This window comes from Microtus oregoni, unplaced genomic scaffold (genome assembly GCF_018167655.1).
Source record: "Microtus oregoni isolate MIOR12 unplaced genomic scaffold, Mior012 000038F_ref0000394, whole genome shotgun sequence".
Classification (NCBI taxonomy): Eukaryota; Metazoa; Chordata; class Mammalia; order Rodentia; family Cricetidae; genus Microtus; species Microtus oregoni.
In genome coordinates, this window is record NW_024543097.1 from 22,130,816 (window position 1) to 22,146,552 (window position 15,737).

General features: G+C 51.1%; 1 protein-coding gene across 1 annotated transcript; it reads left to right on the top strand.

The window, feature by feature from the left end:
- Positions 1–476: 476 nt before the first annotated feature.
- LOC121433331 (programmed cell death protein 1-like) lies at positions 477–13,049 on the top strand. Its single transcript, XM_041631690.1, has 5 exons — positions 477–552; positions 10,825–11,184; positions 11,354–11,518; positions 12,147–12,171; positions 12,673–13,049. Exons 1-5 carry the CDS (start codon positions 477–479, stop codon positions 12,914–12,916), a joined length of 870 nt encoding a protein of 289 aa, XP_041487624.1. The 3' UTR covers positions 12,917–13,049.
- The last annotated feature ends 2,688 nt before the right edge of the window (positions 13,050–15,737 follow it).

Here is a 15,737-nt window from a genome sequence, read left to right on the forward strand (position 1 = left end):
ACAAGAGTAAAGCCCTCGTCTCAGGCTCCCTAAACCTCAGGAGCTAACAATCAGGATGTAGGGAATGGAAAGGACCAAATTTGCCCTCAATATGGGGCCTGAAGTGGAGAAGACCCATAGTGGGGCGGGAGGCAAAGGCATCTGGTCTTCTCTTCTCTCGCTCTGTTCCCCAACTCCCTCACCTCTCGCTACTTCCCCAACTCCCTCACCTCTCGCTAGCCGCCCCCACCTGCTCCTCCCAGGCATCTTTCCCTCCCCCTCCTCCTTCCCAGGCCCCTCCCCCACCCTTCTTTGCCTGTTCTCCCACCTCTGTGGAGGTGGAGGAAGAGGGGGCGGGAGCCAAGAACAGGTCTCCTCCCTCCAGCATAACCCAGGACCATTTCCCTTCCGCTATAGACAACTCTGCCTCAGCAGCCGAGGAGGAGGAGATAGCGGGCCCCCGGCGTTTGAAGGAGGCGCAGCCAGGGGCTCTGGGCATGTGGGTCCGGCAGGTGCCCTGGCCTCTCACTTGGGCTGTGCTGCAGTTGAGCTGGCAAGCAGGGTGGCTTCTAGGTATGTGGCTCCGAGGGACGTGGGATCAGGGTTGGTGGCTGGGGCAGGGCTTGAAGAAACGGGCACCCAGAGTCCCTGTCACTGGAGGAGAGGAACACCTGTGTCTCTTGGTTACCTAGATTGGCTCCTTTTTTTTTTTTTTTTTTTTTTTTTTTTCGCCCTCGGTGGGTTTTACAGGTGGAGGGCCTGCCAGGGCTCAGCATCCGCCTCCTAGTTTCTTCCAGGCAGACTGAACATTTGTCCAATCTCAGCTGATCCTTTATGTCCCTCCCTGTGGAGCAATGGTGGGTCTGGCCTTGGCCACCACGGCTCTGCTTCAGGATTCTGCCAGGCCCTGGTGTCCTTGGCCCTTCCCTGTGTCTTCTTATAGTTGGGGACATCCCTCCATGAGGCCCACACTACACACTGGATAGATGACTGGCAGTTTCTCCCCAAGGGTCTATCAGCTGTATACTCCTCATGGGCACAGTTTCCTATGTTGCCATCTCTGGAGGACTCTAGACCGCACATTCCTGGCCTCCTAGCATCCATGGTGGACTCGGGGGAGGGTGAGATCGAGGGGTACAGCGATCCTGGTCAAATTCCTCACAGAGAAAACTTGACCTCACTCCCCTATACTCTTTACCCTGTACCCTGTACCCTCTACTCTCAGGACTGAGCCCACCTTCACTGGGAACCCAGGGCTAGGGGAAAAGTCACCTAGCTCCTGGGCCAGGGCTACTCCTGCAAAGCGTAAGACAGTGACCCAAGCTTCTACCCTGTGCTGACTGCCCTAGGACATGTTTTACCTGTAACGATGTCCCCTTGCTCATATGAGGCTTCAGTCACCTCCACCCCGGCCTCTTCACAATCTTGAGAGCTGGGTAGGACTGGGAACTGAGTGTGCTCATCACCTTAGGCTGCAGGCCAAGGCCGGTTGGGAGGCTGGGAATACTTGGCCTCCATGCTGGCCTCTGGTAGGAGAGCCCTTGGGTTGCTCTCAGGACTGATGAGCATACAGCTCTGAACATGGGAGATGGTCCGAGGCCCTAGGGATGAAAGATGAACCTTGGGGGAACCTTGTCAGGAAACCCAGGGAACAAAGAGAGAAGGATCATGGGTCACCGGAGAGAAGGACCCGAGACCTAAAGGAGGCTATGACTCACTCTGGTGACCTGGTACACTGGGCATGTCCCCAAATGCAACTTTATGACAGAGTACGGACAGAGGGGTGTGTTCTGCAGGCCTGCTCTAGATTGTCTGGCAAATGTCTTGGAGCCGGCGTTCCTCTCTGGCCATCTGAACAGCCTTGCGCCGAGCCTGTCACACAGCCAATGCCCTGCACTTGGTGGCAGTGGACTTTACGTCCAGGACATCTCTCCCTTCCGGATTGCCTCGCTCTCTTTATTTCAGTTGGTCCCGTAGACAGCCCCTCTCATGCTTACTAGTTTTACATGTCTCCCAACCTCAACCCTGACTGCCTAGTGACTAAGGTGAGGAAATTCAGGCTTGGAAATGGACCACCACGTATCCAGACTAAAGACAAGCATAGCTGAGCATGCCCGTCAAACGTTCAAAGCCAGCCTGGGCTGCCTTGCTGGCAGACCCTTTCAGAAGAAGCCGTAAGTTAGGAATCCATAAAGCCATTGGTGAACATGGTGACCTTTGGCGAGCCTCGCAGTCTCTTTACGGTTTTCTCGCCTACATTTTCTTTCTTTCGTTCTTTCGTTTTTCCATTTTATTATTTTATCTTAGGTGTATGGGTGTTTTGCCCGTACGTCTGCATCGCATGTGCGCCTCGTGTCTGGGGAGGCACTGGAGTTACATGTGGTTGTGAGCTGCCATGTAGCTGCTGGGAATTGAACCTGGGTCCTCTGGGAGAACAAACAGCCAGAACTTTTAACCACTGGGGCATCTCTCCAGCCTCCCACCTACAATCTGGGAAAAACAGTGACTGCCTCGTGAGATTTGCTCAGACCACTTATGAAAACTGCCAAGCGCATCCTAAGGACACATTTCCTAAAGTCAGACTTGCTTTCTATAATCCATAATTTTGAAAAATACGTACATACATATATGTATATACACGTCTGCATAGATAACCTATTAAGCCCATTCAGGCTTGTTCCTATGTGTACGTGTTCAGGGTTGACCTCTTGGGATTGGACAACCTGCCTGGGAATTTGTCTTTGAAGCAACTGATTCCCCCTCTCTTGTTAGCCATTAGCCTCCGATAGCTTTTCATATGGGGATAGGACCGTGTGGAATTTCCTCTGTTCACATCTGTGTGGCAAGTGGTGTTGTAATCATGCTAGTCTTGTGTTCAGTCTGCCATGGTTGAGAGCTCATGGGTGTACTGGCCCTGTAGTGTCCAGGGAACGCTCTGTCAACAGGTGGCCTGGGCCTCCGGCTCCTACAAGTTTTCCACGCTGTCTTCTGTGATTTCCCCTGAGCCTTAGCGTCAGGGTTTGCGTTCCCAATCTATCAGTCGGAGCTGTGCGATCCAGTCACTTGTTCTCCTGTGACTGTGTTGGGCATCTCTGAAATCACCGCCTTATGCTGCAAAAAGAATCTTCTTTGGGGAAGGAGTGGGAAGTAGATTTGGCATGTGAAATGAGAAAGGACAGTTTTTTAAAAAAATTAAATTAAAAAATTGAAAAAAATGATAAAAAAGAAAATCTTCTTTGATGAGGGATGAGGGCACATTTGTATTAATAAGGATAGATATTTAGAAAACAGCGATACATACATGATAGGTAGATAGATAGATAGAGAGATAGAGAGATAGATAGATAGAACTCTGTGTGTATATGTGTTATATTAGTTTAGAATATTGACCTTTCTTGGGGCAATGTCTCATCAGATTGCCCAGGCCAGCATAAAACTCAAAATTGTCCAGCTCTAATCTCACCAGCACACACACACAATCTCACCTGGCTTATTGGTACTTCCTGTCTTTACTGGCTTGACTGGACCACTGTCACCAAGTACCACAGCTTATGGAGAAGGGGCTTAGGAAGCATTGTCTCAGGCTTGGGGTCTTAAATTGGAACTCAAGATAGGGGGATCCTCAGTCCCTGTGAGCCGGTTAAGTTCCAGGTCCCCCTCCTGCCTCTGAATTCTCCAGCAACCTTTGGATTCCTTGGTACCTAGACACCTCCCCGTCTTCTGCCTTTACCCTTCTGCATCAATGTCCATAATCCCCTTTCTACATAGACATCAGTCCCTCTAGCTGAGACCTACCCTCTCCAAAGTGACCTTATCTAATTAATCCTATAGCTAGCCCCTACTGCTAGTGAATTTCTATCCCTAGGTGCTGGTGTAAAGGCTCCAGTTTGTGTTTAGGAACAGTTCAGCCCCATCTCCCATCTCCTCTCATCACTGTGAGGCTCTGCATCACTGAGCATCAACGACAGATGTTAGGAAGCCTTTTACCCGCATCCCTGTCAGTCCCATGGAGACACATCCCCACCTAGATGCAGCTAGAGCTCTGACTAGCTCATCTTGCTTCTAACTGGCTCGCTTCTCCCTGGCTGGAACCCTTGTGGGTGGCATGGTTTTGGCTGAGTGTCTGCAGGTTCTTTGCCTTTGGCTTGGTTAGCCTGTGCTCTTAGCCGCTTAGGCAAGAAATGTGGAGTGTCATCTGGGACATCTCACATCTACTTGAAACTACAGCCCTGGTCATCTTTGGAAGTGCCCTTCTGGGATCCTCACCCTGGGGACATTTCTCCAGGTGGACATAGGGGATACAACCCATTTGTAATGAATAAGAAGACCCCTGTCACCCCCCTGACCATGCTGTCGTCATCCCAGATGAGTCTTGCCTACATAAGGTACTTTATGCGTCTATGCAGTTATGATTTGGCCTCAGCGCACAGGAGCCTGTGGTCTGCAGTGCGCTTGTCGTGTGGCCCTCCAGGTTCAGGCTGACTGAAAGGACTCATCCTTTCAACCTCCCAGTGCTAACCAGGACATGGCACTCACCCATCAACTCAGCTCTGTCCATGAACCCAAGAGAAAGCTCAGGGAAACCGAGAAGACCCCTGACATCTGTGAATCACACCTTCTAGGCAGAACCGCACAGGTTAAGGAGGCCAGGAAGACTCCTGTGGGGAGAAAGCCTAGCTTAGTCCCTGTTCTGCTGTTCTATTTATGAAGAACAAGGTTTAATCATCTCGGGGTTCTAGGAGCAGGGAGTCTAAGATCAAGAGGTGGTCTCCAGTGAGTCCTTCTTGCCAATGGGAGGAGTGCAGGGTCCCAAAGTGGTCCGGGGGATCCTAAGAAGGACGGGGCAAGTGCTCAGTCTTTGAGCCCAGCCTCTTCCTCCACAGCATATGACCCAACAGCCTGTGAGTGGGCACGCAGCTCCCTCCCGAGCTCTCCCTTCCCGGTATCACTCGCATATGACTTGGGGGTTAGTGTTCTGGGGACAGGCACTCACTGACGACATGATTGTGGGGTGAAAACTCCCAAGTAAGTTGGACAGGGGTGGGGTTGAAGAGCAGAAGGCTAAGTTGCCACCACTGGCACCCCCACACTTGACCTCCAACGGCAGAAGTCCCAGGACAGGTTGGACAGGGGAAAGGGGCCCTTTACATTACATTCTGGGCTTCACACCCCACTAGGTTGGAAGACAACGGGGTGAGTTCAACTAGGCTGGCTCTGGGTGCATCCCCAAAAGGTATCCCAGTCAGTTCTAGGTTCCCAAATCCTGGTTAGAGACCCACAAGATGAGCAGCAAAGTGAGCTAAACATGAAAAAGGGCCAAATCTCCTCACTGGCATGCACACTACCAAGTGAAGGACAGGCTCATCTGTTAATTTTTACAAATAAAAGAAGCGTGTGCATGCGTGTGTGTGTGTGTGTGTGTGTGTGAACATCATTGTACATGCACATTTATGTACATGCGTGTGAGCATATATGTGAAGACCAGAAGTAAATATTAGATGTCTTCCTCTGTTTCTCTCCATCTTAATTTTTGAAACAGGAGCTCTCTCTTACTGACTCAGTCAAATTGGCTCTCCAACATGCCTCGGGTGTCCTCCTATCCCCGCCTTCTCAGTCCCAGGATTACAGGCAGGCACTGCCACACCGGAATTAGATAGATACTAGAAATCAATCTCCTCACATTTGGTTGGCAGACACATTAGCAACTGAGCCAACACCACAGCCCTGTGACGCTTCTGGTGTGTGGATGTGGGTGTCCGTGGGTGCACGCACCTTTGCCTGCGTATGTGCCGGCCAGAGGAAGGTACCCTGCCTTGTTGCTCATACCTCTATGGAGATTACACCCGCTAGTGATTAACTCCGAGTCCTCAGTAATGCATCCGTGTCACATTAAGGAAAGAAATTGAAGCACCTCCCCTTGGAGTCACTTAACCAAGAGCCATTCCAGATTGGAACTCTCTGCTTCATGCTCCACGTGTCTCTCTGTTTGAGTCTGAATCTGTGCCTGCGTAAAAGCTGGCTTGTGCATCTGCCCGTATGTCTGTGTCTTCTGTTCAGTGTGTATGTGTCGTAGCTGTCCGTTTCTGTGAGTGGTGTCTGTCTGTTGTATGAGCTGTGTGTATATGTCTGTCTGTCTGTCCATTGTGGACGTCTGTATCTATGTGTACTGTCTGTCTGTTGTATGAGGTGCTCATGTGCTTATATACAAATGTGGCTGTCATGGCTGTCCGTCTGTGAGTGGTGTCTGTCTGTCTAACATAGCTGTCTGTATCTGTGAGGCTGTCTGCTGTACGAGTTCTGCATGTGTGTGCCTGTCTGTCTGTCCCTCAGAAAGGACTTTGCTCTGTCATTATGGAACAGCATAAAAAGCATCCTATGGGGAGAGAATGGGATACTTGACAGAAATCTTTAAGAGTGTTACCAGGGATTAAGTGGCTGGCTCCCACTGATCTCAGCTGACCCAGATGACAAGCACCATTGTCACCCAGTACCCGTACACGGATGCTTTCCACCTTTGTGACAGATTTTAGAAGACTGCCTTCAGCCTCTGCATTTTCTGCTTGCAGCGAACGGTCTACATGCATTATCTGGGTCAGCGGCATGCAAGAGTGTGTAACTTAAGACTGCAGCTATGCATTGCTCGGGTTGTAAAAGCTGATTACGTGGGAGATCCAAGGCATGTAAGGTTCATTGTTATATTGTTCTCTTAAAGGCAGGTTATAGTGGGGCTCGGTGGCACAAAGCTTGGAAGGCAAATGGATCTCTTGAGCTCAAGGCCGGGCTGAGTACACAGTGATTTAGCAGTCATTTTTTTATTGATTTTATTGAGCTCTACATTTTTCTCTGCTCCCCTCCCTGCCTCTCCCCTCCCCTTCAACCCTCTCCCAAGGTCCCGGTGTTCCCAATTTACTCTGGAGACCTTGTCTTTTTCTACTTCCCATGTAGATTAGATCTATGTATGTTTCTCTTAGGGTCTTCGTTGTTGTCTAGGTTCTCTGGGATTGTGATTTGTAGGCTGGTTTTCTTTTCTTTATGTCTAAAAATCACTTATGAGTGAGTCTATGTGATAATTGTCTTTCTGGGTCTGGGTTACCTCACTCAAAATGATGTTTTCTAGCTCCATCCATTTGCCTGCAAAATTCAAGATGTCATTTTTTTCCTGCTATGTAGTACTCTATTGTGTAAATATACCACATTTTCCTTAACCATTCTTCGGTCGAGGGGCATTTAGGTTGTTTCCAGGTTCTGGCTATGACAAACAATGCTGCTATGAACATAGTTGAGCACAAGTCCTTGTGGTATGATTGAGCATCTTCTGGATATATACCCAAAAGTGGTACTCCTGGGTGTTGAGGAAGGTTGTTTCCTAATTTTCTGGGAACTCACCACACTGACATAGGATAGCAGTCTTAAGTCTTCAGTGAACACAAGCTATTATTAACTTTGGCTGTGAGTTCCAACAAAAATCCCAGTCTCTTAAAATGTAAGTGATACTTTCAAACTATTGCATCACCACACACCATATTCCCTTGAGACAATATCTTCCACTAAACCTAGAGCTTGCGTTCTTCAGCCAAGCTAACTGGCTGTAAGTCTCCAAGGCTCCTCCTGTCTCTACCTCCCATGATGCTGACATTGCAAGCACATACTGCCACAGCTGACTTTTCCTTTCCAAACTCCCTCTCCCAGTTCTCCTTTCTCCCCCCTGTGAAATTTCTAACTGTGCACATGGCATCAGAACAGTTTCCTGGAACTTACCGTGTGCGAGGGGCACAGGGAAATCCTCCCTCACTGTACCCAGAAGTTGGTCTTCTCACATCTCCTCGCCGCTCACTTTGGATTAACCGGAAGTGCCTTTCTCACAGCAGGACAGCGCCTGCCTGTGATCTTGGCACCTAGGGGGCAGAAGGTGAATTGTGAGTTCAAGGCCAGCCTCAGCTCTTGAACCAGTTCCTGTCTTTAAAAGAGAAGCCACCGTTATGCGTTCTAACCACAGTGACACTTCACTTTCATCTACCTGTGCGCTCCCACAGGCAGCCACAGCATGAAAGGGAGACTCAGAAGTGCTGCCTAGGGCCTCAGATGCTGCAGCATTTGTCTCGCTTTCTCGGGACTGCAGTAGATGCTTCGTGCTGAACACACCTAGCCGCCATCGCACGCAACGAGGTGCTCCCAGATCAGCTCCTGATAGCTCTCTCAAGGGCCTATTTTCTGAGTGACACTGTACTTCTATGGATTATCTGAGTCCCTGGGGGTATCCCACTCCATATAGTATTACCACCTTGTGGCCTTCAGAGGCAGACACTCTCTTGCCAAAGCCCAGTCCCTCCTAACATCCCCCCTATGAGGAAGTCCCCACCCTTGTCATCTCTAGGCCCACCACAGGCACATGGAGGGAAGACACATGCCAGTTCAAGAAAAGAATTCCCACACGAGATGACTAAGGGAAGATAAGAGACTGTGGGGTACAAAGGGAGCAGAGACTGCTCTGAGGAGGGAGGAAGGGACATGGGGGGAGGCCCCAGACATGGACAGAGCAAGATAGAGCCCTGGGATGGACACAAGCAGAGACCCACAAGAGGACAGAGACCTGGGAAGTCAACGACCCTGCCACCAGAGGAATAAACTGCAAAGAGTCAGTGAGAAGACAAGTGACCCAAAATGCCATACATGTAGACGCAGGAGCAGGAGAGACGAGGCAAGGCTCTGAGACCCGTGATCAAATGTCTACCCAAGAACTCATCTCGGGCAACCTAGGGGCCAGCGTTGAGAGGGTGGCAGGTGGCTCCCTGAGGACACACCACGGTCCCAAAGCCTAGGGGATGGATCCCATCTGAAGACAGAAGGTGACATTTGGGCAGAGGGGCCTGGTGCATTCACAGGTCACAGCTACCCTTGGAGAGGTGTGACAGTCCTGCCCAGAACAAAGAAGAGTCCTATACCTTTTGGCTCTCCGGGGGCTTTTCTGGTCCTCATGACCCTGGTAACTCTTGAGAATCTATTTGGAGATCAGTGCTTAAGTGCGGCTGTTGTGGTGGCTTTGCGGTGTCAGGGTAGGGCTGGACAGATTACCTGGAGTGCTAAAAGGAGCTCAAGTTTCTAGTTCCAAGGATGGAGACCATAGACCAGACCACACTGATAGATTCTAGAAGGGTGAAGGTGGGGATGATATGTCTGCTTCACCAAATCCGAGTCTAACCTTACTATAGTTGCTGGAGGCCTTCTTGAAAAAAGGCTCATATATTTCTTGAGTGAATGTTCGAAGAAGAGATTTATTGACACTACTCTGCTGTGACATGCTAGCTGCATGTGGTTTAGACAGGCCAAAGGAAGAGTATACTGTAGCCCCATGATGTTTGTGTTGCCTCTGAGGAGGGACGGAACTTGGCTAGGATGGGAAGATCTCACACTGGCCACCCCCAGCCTGGGCGTGACTCCTCTGAGGACCCTTGACATCATTGTTCCTCCTGGCCCACACAGACCTACAGACCACTACCCAGAACCGCATGACTCAGGCTTCACCAACTGCGTGAGATCTAGGGACCCTGGCCTTTGCAGCACTCCAGGCCTGGCTCATAGACTACGCCCACCCGCAATTCAAGTGGCACTAGGTCATCAGCAGGGCCTGGCATCGTGCATCCATCACCCCTGTATAGCGGAGAACATCAGAGAGGGGAAATGTCAATTCTGCTTATTCATTGGTGGAGGCAATGTCTATAGTACAGTGCCCTGGGCCATGTAATTGGGTAGAATTCCCTCGCTATATGTCTAGGTACAACTGGGGACACAGCTCTGTCTTTGCACTGGCCCTTTCTCTACACGTTCCAGGTGCCCAGTGACTAGATAGGCCAAGGGCAAAGAATGCTGGCAGAAGAGCCAGAGTCGAGGCCAGAGCATCTTCAAGGATGGCTCTGTGGCTGTTTCCTGTGTGCATAGCTGTCTCCCCAGCAAGTGTGTGTTTGGCAGATCTGTCTTCCCTTGTCCCTGGAGCTTCTGACTGTACCCACATCTCTGACTGTGGGTTCAATGGTTGGCATCACATGGGTCCCAGTAGGGAGTGTTTTAGAGTACCAGCAGGAGGTTATATGTAAGTGTGCACATATATGTGACAAGAAGCCTGTCAGTGAGATAGGCACCTGCTGAGAAGAGCCACGAGGCCCTGCAGGATGTGTGAGGTACCCCTGACCAAGCCCTGGCAGCCATACCATCCCGCTCATCTTTGTTTTTGGGAGTCCTGCACCATGGGACCTCTCCTTCTGTCCACTTCAGGGACAATGGTCTTTGGAGGCCCCTGGCTGTGACCTCTAATATGGCTGGAAGACACGACTGCCCCATAGCTTCTGCTACCAGAGCAGCTCTGTCATGCTGGATGGCGTCTCTGGTCCAGGACACAGCCTGGACCCCAAGTTTACTAAAGAATACACTACCTCCAATGTCTGGGTTTTTCGTGGAAGTCCCACTTCCCAATGTAGCATCCCACTGACCCTTCTAACAGAACTAGAAGGCTAGGGCTAGAACATGCAGGTCTGGCCCAGGACTCCTTGCACTGGAGTGGGAAGGTAAAGATATCTGGTGGGGGGGGGGAGATTCTCAAAGGATAGAAGTAAGCATGTCAGATAGATGCTTCCAGTCTCTAAGTTCAGTTACACTAAAGGAAGAACCCTGCTTGTTGGGGATAGGGACTCACATAGCCACAAGAAGCTACAGGCTCCTGAGCAGGGGTACTGCTTAGGAGATTGGCCTGGGGTCGGTCTGAGAGAACCATTCCTCTCCCCAGAGATTTCAGAAAATGGTCAAAAAGGGTACGCCCCTTCCTCACAGAGTTTTTTTTCTCCTCCATCTCAGAGGTCTCCAGCAATTCCTGGAGGCCCCTCACCTTCTCCCCAGCCTGGCTCACAGTGTCCGAGGGAGCAAATGCCACCTTCACCTGCAGTTTCTCCAACTGGACCGAGGACCTTATGCTGAACTGGTACCGCCTGAGCCCCAGCAACCAGACTGAAAAACAGGCCGCCTTCTGCAACGGTTTCAGCCAGCCTGTCCGGGACAACCGCTTCCAGATCACACAGCTGCCCAACGGGCATGACTTCCACATGAACATCCTCGCCACACGACGAAATGACAGTGGCATCTACCTCTGTGGGGCTATCTCCCTGCCCCCCAAGCCACAAATCAAGGAGAGCCCTGGAGCAGAGCTTGTGGTAACAGGTGCGGCTAGAAACATCTGAATCGGAGACCCCTTATGGTGGAGCCCATGGAAGTAGGGTGGGTAGCCAGTCAGGGCCCATTCAAAGTGGGCTTGAAGCAGGCAGGATGGTTGCCCCTAAAGCGAATACATGATTGGTGTCCTAGAACTCTATCCTTTGTGGTCCTGTAGAGAGAATCCTGGAGACCTCAACAAGATACCCCAGCCCCTCATCACCCAGGCCAGCAGGCCAGTTTCAAGGCTTGGTCATTGGTATTATGAGTGTTCTAGTGGGTGTCCCTGTGCTGCTGCTGCTGACCTGGGTCCTAGCTGCTTTCTGCTCAACAGGTGTGTCAGGTAAGGCTCTTCAGAACCCTGCCCCTACCCCTGCCCCAGCCCCAGCCCCACCAAAATCAAAGCCTCAGGCCTTGCAAATAGTCTTGCTGGCCATTGTCCACCCACAATGCCTCCTTCCAACACTTCTACCTCCTACCTTCCTCATGGCTCCTGACTGTCCTGAAACCTTGTAGTCCCAATACTTCACACCCACTTGGACCATCACACATGTCCTAGCCACTACAAGAGCCTATATCCGCCCCACGCACAGCTAGCTCCAGGAGCGTCCTAGCTAAGTCTGGTCATCAGCCAGCTAAGAAGCCACACAGAGTATCTGCAGTATGTCTGCCGTGTGCTATGGTGCACTAGGAAAATGGTCACACGTGGGCATCCATCCCTGTGGCAGGCCCATAGTCCACAACTCATGACCCAAGTGGGAACTCCCAGATACTAAATGGGAAGGGCATGAGTGGGAATAGAAAGCCTGATGCCTTCCCATGGTCTAGGTCTCCTCAGGGCCTGAAACCCCTACTCCAAAACACACACACACACACACACACACACACACACACACTGCCAAGACATTCCCCTCCACCAGGGAGGATGGTTCAACAGCTGCCCCTCTAATTCAGAGTATGTTTCTCAACAGAGGCCAGAAGAACTGGAAGAAAGGAACAGCCTCTGGTGAGTCTGGGTCCCCTTTCTTGAGGGATTCATCACAGTCTACCCCAGGGCTTGGTACAGGCAGAGAGGACCGTGAGGCCTGGGAGCTGCAGCCTAGAGAATTAAGCTCACAATTCCCGCCAGGATCCTACAGCCATATTCTGATGTTCTACCCATCAGCTGACCCCAGAGTGCATAGCCCTGACATTCCCATAGTCATTCTGTTCTGGGTAGAGACAAGTAAAAATGTCACATTTTGGAAAACTAAACCTGCAAGAAGGCCAGGAACCATTTAGAGGTAGAAACTGAACCAGAAACAAAGACGCTGCATCCTAAATCTCAGAGAGGGAAGTAGGGAGAAGGGACAGCTGTTAGGTCCCAGCTTCAACGGCTGAGGTCTATAAGAAGAACCCCAAATCCAGTGACAGATTGGAAACTCAGCATAGGGAATGGCTGAGATTATGGGATGCACACACCACCCCCAAATGACTACACAGACAACTCTTTCTTCTTCCTCCCTTGAAGGAGGACGCCTCAGCTGCACCTGTCTTCAGTGTGGCCTACGAGGAGCTGGACTTTCAGGGAAGACAGAAGACTCCAGAGCTCCCCACGCCCTGTGTACACACAGAGTATGCCACCATTGTCTTCACTGAAGGGCTGGGTGCCTCATCCTTAGGACGTAGGGGCTCAGCAGATGTCACTCAAGGTCCCCGGCCTCCAAGGCATGAGGATGGACACTGCTCTTGGCCCCTTTGACCAGATGCTTCCACCATTAGCATTTTGCAGACTCTCAACGGAGAGCACCGGTTCATTCCTCCATCAAGAGGAGCATGCGGGTTACCGTGCCACAAAGGCTCCCAGGGTCTGAGCTACCTGGAGTGACAACCCACCACTTGTACCAGTTCCAACACATGCGTTGTTGAGTGACAGTTCTCTTAATGTCTGCCACGAGCTGGGAGCAGCAAGCATCCCCGTACCCTTGGGTCACAAAGCACAGAGCTGGCCTGAGCCTAGGTCTCCTGAACCCTGCTGCTGGGAACTGTGAAAGGATTGTGTGTCTGTAGCCTATGGCCTCGGGGAATTTTGTGTCTGGAAATGGGGAACCTGATTAGAGACTGCCTATGAGGCACCCCCATAACAAGGAGCTCCAGGTATACAGTAAGTAGACACAACACCTAAAGCTGTCTTTGAGAGACACTCAGCTGGGAGACCATAGGCTGGGGGACCTGGGGACCCTGAACTAGTTCCAAGGCCTGGAGAGGTTCTGGTGAAGACTAGGAAAGTGCCCAGCATCAGGGGTCTGGGGAAGCATGACCACTCACCAGGTAGAGGCTCTATGAGGGTCCCTGCTGTCCTTCTGTATGCACAGATACCTCAGATCTTTCTACAGCTGGGAAACTGAGGCAATGATGGGGCCCAACAGAGCTAGAGACCCACCCACACCTCCAGTGAGGCACTTGCCTCTCCCCTGATCTCCCTTAGGGACCAAAAGCACAGGTCCCGTGTCAGCATCAGGGAAGGGAAAAGAGAGACATAGTTTTGACTTATATCAACTGTGGCCATCTTAGGCAGTGGTTTGGGTGTTGGGGTCTCTCCGTTCATCCTCTTCTGGAGTCCAGTTCTGGCTGCCATTCACGCTGTGCTGTGAGCTGGACAAAGGATTTCAAGGGTCCCCTTGACACTTCAGACAGTCAAGGCAGCGAGAGTCTAGCTGTCTGGTGGGCACCCATATGGCCAGGGCTCCGTGTCCCTTTCCTTTGGTTCTAGCCTATTATAATTAAATGGTAACAAAAGCTTTAAGAAATTCTGTTCTCCTTCTGGCAGTGTTGGGGCCAGGGCAGTAAAGGAAGCGCTGCAGGGCCATGCCGAGGCTCCAGGTGAAGTAGGGCAGGTCACCACCCTCTTCAGGCCCAGTCTGAGCCAGTCCTTTCTATTCCTGACATACACAGTCACTCCCTAGCCTCATCTCCATTCGTCATTCTCAGGGTTACATGTCACCACCCAGGGACGAAAGACCTCAAGCGCAGAGGTTGAGGAAGAGGCATGCTCCCCACACCAGGCCTTCCGAGGCCCCCATGGCAACAGACCCCAAGCCTCAGCCCAGTTGAAAGATCCCCTGGGCTGCTTTGCCTGTATCCCCCATGTCCTCCTCTGTGAATCCTTCCAGGCAGCGTTGGTGCCATGTGTTGGGAGCCATCTCTGTAGGGTGGGTGAAGAGTATCTGGATGAGAGAGGTACCTGCGGGTCCCTTCCCAGGACACAGCATAGGACATTTCAGAAGGGATAAACTGTTCCCAGCCCAGCACTAGCCCGAGGTCCTGACTTTTGACAACAGAGGAAGGCGGGCAGCCTTCCAGCCTCTGCTGGAGACCAGAGAGCCGCCTTTGGGTGCCGCAGCTACCCACACATCCCCTACCCCTTGAGCCTCTCCTGAGCTCACTGCCATCAATCCGTATTGAGCAAGGGAGAAGGAGATGCCATGTCCTGGACAGGCAGTGTCAGAGGAGAGAGGTCAAGAATAAGCCAGGGTTCTAGGAAAACTCACCTGCGCTACAAAAGAAACCTGGTCACCCAGTTGATAGGAAGAAGGTGAACATCAAGAGATGGGCAGCTCTCCACTGTTCAAGAAGCCCTCTAGGGTAGCAGACCGTTGCGTGCTGGCCTGCTCCCTCTAGCACAGCTACAGGTGAGACATTACCCAGAGCAGTGGTCTCAACCTCCCTGATGTTGCCACTCTTTAATACAATTCCTTCTGCCGTGGTGACCCCCAACCATAAAATTATTTCATAAAAGCTACTTTGTAACTGTAACTTTGCTACGGTTATGAATCCTAACGTAGGGATTTGCTACGCGATCCCCGTGGGAGTTGCGGCCCACAGGTTGAGAACTGCTGACAGGAGAAGCAGGGTACACACATGCCTTCCCAGGGACACAGTGCTCTGCTCACAATGGCACCATACTGCGGACATGGTAGCTCTTCCTATAATTCTATAAATTCAACATCGTTCTGATAGAGAAAAAGTCTCACCTATATGTATATAAGAAAGTGGACAAAGAAGCAGACAAGATAATCGTGCAGGAAGGGGGAGAGGAGGCCCCACTGCCTGCGCTGGGACCAGAGAGGAGCCACCTGAAGTCCCTGCAAGTGGGGACTTCCTATTAGGTCCTGGCATTCTCCTGGCTCAGTGTTCAGGTTCCCAACACATGCAAGACACTTGCACACTCCCAAACCCAGCAGAACATACGGACAGAACGTACAAGAAACTCAAGTAGGTGAGGGTGTGTTCCCAGACAGCATGGGTGTGGGACAAACCCCAGCTTTGGTCAAGGAGCAGTTCAAAATAAGATGGACATATTCAGCCCACAGAGTGGAAGGCAAAAGCCTCAATTCAAGGTGGTGAAAGACTATATCATACACAGCTGGAGTAAAACATCTGCCTGTCACACGAAGACCCAATGGAAAAGGGAAAATTCAGCCTATAACGGAAAAGTTGGCAGGAGATGTAACCATCAGTTCACCAAAACATGTGGTGCACATCCTTTAATGCCTGCTTATACACGTGTGCATATATGGTGT